Below are 9249 nucleotides of genomic sequence, written 5' to 3'. Positions count from 1 at the left end.
AACATCAGAATAAATGTTTCATGTTGGTGATTAGTAAAATATAAGGCTGGGCTGGTATAGATGGAGAGAAGATGTTATTAAGATTTATGAATGCTAGAATAATTCTAAAGTAATAAAAATAATGAATAGGTCCTATTTAATTCAAATCAAGAATTCTTAAGTAGTTGAGTAATATTATAAGAGCAATATATGAGGACTGCTAGTCAGGTATTTTAAATAACTTTGAAGGTGGCTTAGCTGAAAATGGTAAACAAATTTTGGACTCCCACTTAAAAGAGATAGGGTATACAGTTGGAATGGCTCTTTCTGATTTTTTTTTTTTTTGTATATTTAGTCTCAATTTAATGAAATTTTATAGAATTTTCTCTGGTACACTGTATTTCATTATCTAGCCAGCACATGCCTCAATGATATTTAATACTCTCATTTGTCTTAAAAATTTCGCATTTGTTTTTCACCTAATTTTTATGTAGACCTATACTGCAGGAAGGTATTGAGAATTTCAGCTCAGACATATATTGATGGAATGATATTCCATTAGTTTGCTGATGGGGGTCACGATATAGCATGGAGGGACACAAAAATTCAACAGCACTAAAGAAAGTGTCTTGAGATGCAAATCAATGGCAAAAGTTACAGTAATATCATTATTTAATCTCTCGTGAATCTATTGATTCACTCTTGTAATGAGAAATTAGCTATTATAGACTTAGGAGGCAAATATTGGAAGAAGATTGTAAAATGATCAACATTATTAATATCAATAGTAATTGATAATCACTAACATATATATTAATACTAGTTAATGCTTAAAGCAATATATATCAAGTATTCTGTTCCTCTTTTAATTTTTTTTACTTTTCCCATGTTGTGATTTATTTCAGAATCCAGGCCTATAGATCAGTGATAATAACAATAGGACTGTGATAAATGTCATGGGAATGGCATCCTGCATAGGATACTGTCTTCTCCATAAGGCAGTAGGGCTCAGCGGAGCAGGAGACATTAGCCACCCCTCAAGGTCTTTTTGATAGCATTCTTGACTTCCTGGTTCCTTAGGCAGTAGATGAATGGATTTAGCATGGGTGTGAGGACTGCATACACAGCTGAGATTAGTTTGTTGGAATTAAATGATGCAATAGCTCTGGGCCGAACATATGTAAAAATCATGGCTGTGTAAAAAATTATGACTACAGTGAGGTGAGATGCACAGGTGGAGAAGGCCTTCTTCCTTCCCTGGGTGGAGGGTATATGCAGAATGGTGGAGACAATGTAGATATAGGAGAGGACAGTGGTAATGAGAGGGAACACAAGAATGACAATAGCTAAAGCAAAGTCCACTAGCTCAGCTGTGGACATGTCTTTGCATGCCAGTTTGAGGACTGGTGAGATATCACAGAAAAAGTGGTTCATAACATTGGAGCCACAGAAAGCAACATGTGAAATGAAATAGACCTTGATGACAGAGATCATGAAACCACTCATGTAAGAGAAAGCCACCAGCTGTCCACAGTAACCTGTGGTCATGATGACTGAGTATCGAAGAGGGTGGCAAATGGCCACGTAGCGGTCATAAGCCATGGCTGCCAGGAGCACACACTCTGTGCAGGCAAGTGAAATAAAGAAGTAGAGCTGGGTCATGCAACCTGTGAAGGAAATGCGCTGTTTCTGCAGGAGGAATCCGTCCAGCATCTTGGGGACTGTGACAGAGACATACCAGACCTCCAGAAAGGACATGCTACTCAGGAAATAGTACATTGGCTTATGGAGGGAGCTAGTGACCCAAATAGTGAGCATGATGACAAGATTCTCCACTACCACTAACAGGTAGACCACAAGGAAGAGGAAGAAGAGCAGAACCTGAAGCCATGGGGCAGTGGGAAAGCCCACCAGGATGAACTCACTGACCAGAGTAATGTTTACCTGCAGCATGATTAAAAGCACTGAAAACATTGGAGTCTTTCCTTGTAACATTACAAATAATGAAGATGACTATGGCATGAAACGTAAGTCAAAAGTATGTTAATAATTCAGTCTTCCCTGTGAATGAGATGCGTAAAATAATTTATGTTAATGGGAACACATCTTCAAAGGTGAAGCAAACATTTTCATTAATTCTTTTTTAAGTGCACTTCCATCCCAACTCTCAAGTACTTGATGACAATGATTGGAATCTCAATATTTACATCATTCCTAGCTCCTTTGGGAATGAACATAGACCCATTTGTCTCTCCCATGTTGATTTCAGTTATCCATTTCATTAGGAGCCCACTGCACAAACATTTGTTCTTACCTGAAAGGAAACATAAATGATAATATCAAGTCAGAAAGTTAAGAAGTTTAATATTTGGGTGATCCCTGGGCCTTGAACTAGGATAGTTTATTTAGAGTCTGAGGAATTTTAAAATTATAGTAACTATTGGAAAATTTCTTAATGACTCTTGCATTGACTTCATATTAAAATGCAGAGGTTTTAGTTATCATATACAGGAGGCACTTCATATTTTGATCCTTACCTATTTCTCCAACTTCATCTCCTGTGACCCTCTAAGTGGTAGTCCATGCTCCAGACATACTGGATTAGTTTTTGCTCCCCAAGCACACTGTCATCTCTCTGACCTCCTCGGCTCTCCATACTCTCTTTCCAATTCCTATTGCACGCTCCCTGATCTTTATCTGCTGATTCAAGATTCATAACTCCATTTAGGAGGCATCTACACGGACTGGGTCGAGTGCATCATCAACATTTTCTTCCCAGTGAACAGCCTTCACATGCATCAAGTTTTTTCCCTGTTGCGCTGCAAACTTCCAAAACTCGAGAACTTGTCCTTCATGACTGTGAGCCAAATGCCTAGAACAGTGACTGGGAAACACATATGTTTTAATTGAATATGAACTAACAGGTGGATTAATAAATCCTGTGGTGCTTTGGGAATCACAGGAAATAGGTCAGAGAGAGAAGGAAGTGATTATCTTGGTCTACACTGGCAGGAAGCATGTATCTGTACACTGCCTATCTTTGAAACATCCACTGTTTGCATACCCAGGACACTTTAATGACAAACACATCCCTAATGTCTGAGCACATTATATCTGAGCCTTGGTGTTAACTCACTTGGTAGGTCCGTGTTTCTAAGTATCAGCTATTTTTTTTCATGCTCTTGTCCAGAAAGGTACGGAGAGGAAGGAAGGAACATGAATACTGAGGGATAGGTAGATCTTGTAATGCTGGAAGGCAGACATTTTTTGGTGACCTAGACCAACTAGCTTACTAATTGATTTTGTTAAATGTCCCCTATTCTTAAAGCATAAATTCAGGTGCTGCATTCAGACCATTGTTCATTTTTTCTGACAATTTCTCGTCCACTCTGTTCTTCTCTTGGCACGGAAAGAGTGGTAGGTCAATCAGGGTTCACTCTGATCTTCCCCTGGACTAGAGAGATTCTGGGCATAGCTCATGGGAAGGAATAAATGATGGGGTGTTAAATGCATATTACTGGCACCACTGTCTCTTTTCCATAGCAGCACACACTGGCAGAGCTCAGGACTCTTTGCTGGGTGGGAAAAGATTGTCCCTTACTCCCAGCCTCCAAGCTGCACTTTACTCATAGTTTACTAGCAAAGAGTTCCTGGCCTAGTTATTCAATACCTTTGATCAAATGTTTTTCTTGGGGAAAAGAAACTGTTCTGGGAGCAGAGAGTATCTAGCTTTACTCATGATCTAGCCCCAGTAGGAAGCATCACCAATGTAGAGGCTTCTACTCTTCAGGACTTTTGTAACAATCCACAATTCCATCATCAGCCACACAGTGTACCAAAAATTCACCTCTGCATAGAATTTAAGAACACTGATTTAGAGTCAGAACAATATTTCAGTCTTATTTTCATTTCACAATAGTTGTGTCATACCAAACAGATCACTTAACAATTACATAATTCCATATCCTCTCCTGCAAAATGAGAAAAGCTATAATAACAACTACCTTACTAGATTCTGTTGTGATAATTAAATATGAGAATGCATGGAGGACTTTTAACATAGGACTTGATCCAAAGTTGTTCCCTACAAGCATGAATTGTTATTATATCATATTAGACCCATACATGTCTACTTATTTAGATATGCTCACATGTTTTCACTCACATATATTCATAAACACAGTCATTCTCTCTTTACTCTCTTTTCCTGTTATATTCTGGGGAATCAAATAACCCCAGATTTCTGGAGAACAGGATTATAGACCACTTATGCTTTTTTCCTAGTTCACACTTTAATAAATTGTTTTTATTGCTTAAACATATCCATGTTTCCTTCACATTTTCCTCCACTTTTTAATGCAAATGTACTTCTAGAATGCTCTAGTTTGAAGCATGTGAGGATAAAGAACACTCTCATTCTAATGTCTTTGTTTTAGATCCAAAGTCTTGAACTATGGGCTCCCTACAGTATCCTAGGGGAAGAAAAACGCTTTATTATACATAAGACTTCTTTTTTACAGTTATGATCATACTTGTACTCAAGAGACAATATCAATTCTTAAGACTACTTCAAGAACAAGCAACATATCCCTTAGGTACTTGTCCAACATTCAGAAGATCTGGAGCTGCACCAATTTCCCCAGCTTGGAGTAAAGATGTACTAGATCTTATTTCCCATTTGCCTCACCAAAATACTCTTTATCTGTTCAGTAATGATACCTCCAGTTATTTTCCCAAGGTCTTCCTCATCTTCTTTGGAGTGTTCTTCAGAAATCAGCCAATCTGTCTTTGTGTCTCTTACCACTCATCATGGTCTGTCCGTCCTTACTCTGAGAATACAAATTTCTTCAGACATTTGCACTGATCATGAGAAAGCAAACTAGTCTACAGATTTGTATACTTTCTATAGAAGTGTGTATGGCCCTTGCTTGCTCTACATGGTAGTTATTGCAGCTCTAAGGCATGAAAACATGAGAAGGGACAGAATAATATATTCAGCTCTAGCCTACTCTTTCCCCATGTCTTCTCCCCAGGGACCAACTTACACTATCTTCCCTAGCTCTAGGGAAACTTGGTGTGTACTGCCAAGATATGTCCAGGGGACCTGGGAAGCTGAATCACCATTCATGTCTAAATTCTTGTTTAATCCTGAATGAATGTTATTTGTACCTATGAGTATGGTGTGGTCCTTTTCTCTTAGACTTACATGCAAGGTGATATAGCAAGTGACTCTGAAACCACAATAAGAAGCATAAGTGGGTTAAAGGTAATAGAGACTTTTTTTTTTGAGACAGAGTCCCACTGTTGTCGCCCAGGCTGGAGTACAGTGGTGTGATCTTGGCTCACTGCAACCTCTGCCTCCCAGGTTCAAGCAATTCTCCTGCCTCATCCTCCTGAGTAGCTGGGACTACAGGTGCTTGCCACCACGCCCAGCTGATTTTTTTGTATTTTTTAGTAGAGACGGGATTTCACCTTGTTAGCCAGGTTGATCTCCATCTCCTGGCCTTGTGATCCACCTGACTCGGCCTCCCAAAGTGCTAGGATTACAGGTGTGAGCCACCTCATCCAGTCTTTTTCATTTTTTTTTCTCATTCTTTATATAAAATATGCTCCCTGCTTTCACTCATCTTGTACTATGTATAGGGCAGTGTGCTATACATTCCCTGGAATAAACACATATGTCCTGATCCCTGTATTTTGGGAGCCTATGATGTTTTCAGTAAAATAAGAAATATTTAGTATAGTTAAGATAGAAAGTGACATGTGCCATAAGAGAGGTACAAACAAAATGCTCTGAGAACTCCAACGAGGGACAAATTTGTTTTAACTGAAGAACTTGGGGAAAATTTCATCTAATAGATGTTATTTCAGACTCATGGAAGAAAGATAATTTGGAAGTAGTATTATGGAAAATAACTTTTATACACCAATTAAAATACTTGGTTTCTAATCTGGATTTCACTAACTTTTTTGACAATTGACCTCAGAAGCTTGTCTTTATTCCTTAATTTATTCATCCATTGAATGGGTTAGCAATGTTTTCCTTGTCAATATTTCCACTGTCAACAATTGACAATGTTTTCCTTGTCAATATAATATTGTCAATATTATATAATTTATATTAGCATGAAAAGTTATAGTATAAGGAGAGTGATATCAGCTAGATGGCAGAGTAGGAGATCTCTGTCTTTGACTCCCGCAATAATTAGACAGCTATCCATGAAAGTAGCTCTGGGAGAAGTCAGGAGTCCATTTTAAAAGGTGTAGCAACTCAGTGCAGCAAAAAATTATCAGAATAGTTACACAGAAAGGTTAGTAAAAATATCATTTTGTTGGCATCCCATTCCATGAGTTTCACTCACAGAAGAGGAGAGCAGGGAAACCAACCAGCACCCTCACCATTTTGGAGCACTGCCTGAAGGACCCACGTCTGTTCCACCCCACTAGTTTGCTGGTGAGACTGGGATGGCTGAGACATCTGGATATGGCTAGGAGTGAAGAAGGGTTGAGGCTACCAGCATTTGTGATGCAAGGGGAGCCTCTGCAGTTCCAGGTAACCTGTTCTGACCCCAGCAACTTTTGTTGTTCAGGACAGCAACAGTGTTTGCAGCTGTCATACACCCTCTGCAGCTTTCACTATTGAGGACCCCACAGTGTTTGTAGTCATGGACCTCAGCCGCCTTCTTCACAGAGGATCCCCCATAATTTTTGTCACTAAGTGTGCTGTAGTTTCCACCCTTGCAGAGCTGAGCTGTCACCCTTCACTCACTTCTCACCAAAAGCTGCCCCAGGTGGTGATGCCGTGGGCCTTGCAGCTAATCCCATAGCTGTGTGTGTGCATGCAGCTGACTGACTCCTACTACAAGCCCTTACCACTGTCCAGGCACCTGTGGATGACTCCTGCAGCCTTATATGCTCTTATATGTGCTGTAGCTTGATGTATGCTCACTACTGGTCTCCATACATATGTCTATGATTGGTTATGGCCCCTGCCACTTGCCCAGGCCCTTGCTACTAGACTCAGTGGCACTGCTAAAAGGACCCCAGCAGCCCTAGCAGTCACTTTGAATAGCACTCCCATCTGAATAACCCAGGTGGATCCAGTACTCCCACCTCTTGTACCAATGCAAGAGGTTAGGAGCTTCTCTAGATACTGTACAAGCAAAAGGGAATTATACAAGACTTGTATTATATAAGCAATACTTTGAAAGATTGGCAGATTACAAAGATGTTCAAAACAAATAGGATCATATGAAACATGGATAAAATAAAGTTCTGTATGTAGGTTTATGGGAAAAATCAGTTACATAAATGGAGGATGAGGAATACTTAATCTGATAATCAATACTTCATGTGAAAAAGCTTAGGAGGTTTTGTGACCTCAATTTAAATATGAGCCCTGAGGGTCATATGTTTACTAAAAATTCAGTTCAAGTCTAGAGAGGTGTAAATCTCACCATAATACACAAGACTCAAACTCATTCATGGTTTATTGAAAGATGAATATATGAGGAACACTGTCCTAAACCCTATTCCAACACCTGAAATCAGAATTAGAGGTGTTTTAAAGCATTTTATACTAAAAAGCTTGGAAAATAAAAGAAAAGCACAGTGAAGAAATGCAACATTATGCTTTCATTTCCTATGAACTGGAGTTAACCTAAAAGGGAAGTTTATATCATAGCTGTGATCACAGTGCCTAGAGGAGGACTCTCCCATCACCAATTACAACCCCTTTTCAGAAACTTCTTCTGTGGGGACACTTGGACAGCGGACATTCGATGAACTTCATATCCAGTCGTTTTAGAAATTATTACAAGATACTTATACTGTTTTGACACAAATATATATGCATATTATATTAAAATTTTAATAAATGTGGGCTAGCAAATAACACATGATATCCTTGGTAGTATCCTTTTGTAAACTTTATTAAGTAACAGACAACAATGAAGTTAGATCCCACATCTTGAGCAACAGTTGGATCCCGTATCTGAAGATAGAATCATTGTCTTCAGAGATCTGGTTGTTGGGTGATGGTAAGGAGCTAAATTTCTGAAAATCATACTGACATACTCTGTATCCATCTCCCTGTCCAAATGAATAAAGTTATGTATAGTATACACTGAGACAAAACTATTTAAATAAATATCTTGATGGCAATGCTTTGCCACAGAATACAATTTACAGGAGTAAGGAGTCCAGCATAGCTACAGTCAACATTTTAGTCAAATTCCTTCTAGTCTTGTTTAAACAAGCAAATATGGCTGATACTTATGACACTGTTATATAACATATTTTTATGAAGTTAGAAAAATATTTTTTCTTTTATTAACTCTATTTAGATCACTTTATTTCAATTTATGCATAGTTTTCCATGTATACATTTTCTATGAGCTACAATTTACTTAACCAGTGCCCTGTTTGCAAAAGTTAAGCATATTTTGCTTATTTCCTTTCCTTGTTTCTGTATTTATAAGTAAGTGTCTATCTGCACAAATCTTTCTGAATCAGAATGGTTGCAATATTTTTAGGATTTGTAATATGTATTTTCAAAATTTTTTCTGTTAAGGCTGAGACAATTTGGATCTCTCTGCACACTAGTAAAGTATGAGGGGTTTAGTTCCTGCACCTGCCAAACCCACATATAAGCATGACACACATGCCTTGCCTACATCGCTCCAAACTATATTCATTCATTGTGTGTATTCATAGCCATCATGCACTAGATACTGTTCCTGCCCATGGTGATAAAATGATGTGCAAGCAAATCTGATCCTGTCTCCATACCGCTTATAGTCTAATCAGGGAGACAAAGTGTTGAAGAAACAACTGTTCTCAGCCACCAGTTCAATGTGGACACTGACCACAGTAAATTAGAAAATAAACCTAGAAACTGCTATGTTTCATCAGGTGATATATTTCAAATACAAAAATTCCTAGTTTCTTATCTCTCTGTAACAGGCACTGGAATGACTACTGCCTGGGCGCTGCTACCTAATAGGCTACAGCCAGTGGCCTGTGGCTGGAAGAGATCTTATTAAAAAGTCTTGTGTTGCTTTTCCATAATGAAGCCTGTGATTCCTTGATTGGAACCATGTCTATGCAAATTACAATGGGGCAGACAATAGTGGACCAAGCTCTATCCTGCATTTTATGGCCCTCTTCTGCAGAAACCCATTTTCTAGCTTGCAACCTACCCCACCTTCTCCTCTTGGACAGGTTACAAGCAAGTATTCCTAGTTCCTTAGGATGGTTTTGAAACTCTGG

The 9249-nt window shown here is 38.7% G+C and overlaps 1 protein-coding gene across 1 annotated transcript; it reads right to left on the bottom strand.

Annotated features, from left to right (window-relative positions):
* Positions 1 to 418: 418 nt before the first annotated feature.
* On the bottom strand, positions 419 to 1932 carry LOC108288276 (olfactory receptor 6-like). Its single transcript, XM_017507161.1, has one exon. It carries the CDS (start codon positions 1930 to 1932, stop codon positions 1006 to 1008), a length of 927 nt encoding a protein of 308 aa, XP_017362650.1. The 3' UTR covers positions 419 to 1005.
* Positions 1933 to 9249: the final 7317 nt, after the last annotated feature.

The sequence above is a fragment of the Cebus imitator genome, unplaced genomic scaffold (genome assembly GCF_001604975.1).
Source record: "Cebus imitator isolate Cc_AM_T3 unplaced genomic scaffold, Cebus_imitator-1.0 Scaffold370, whole genome shotgun sequence".
In the NCBI taxonomy this organism is placed as follows: domain Eukaryota; kingdom Metazoa; phylum Chordata; class Mammalia; order Primates; family Cebidae; genus Cebus; species Cebus imitator.
The sequence above is the reverse complement of the archived record's forward strand: the minus strand, read 5'-3'. Positions and strand labels throughout refer to the sequence as shown.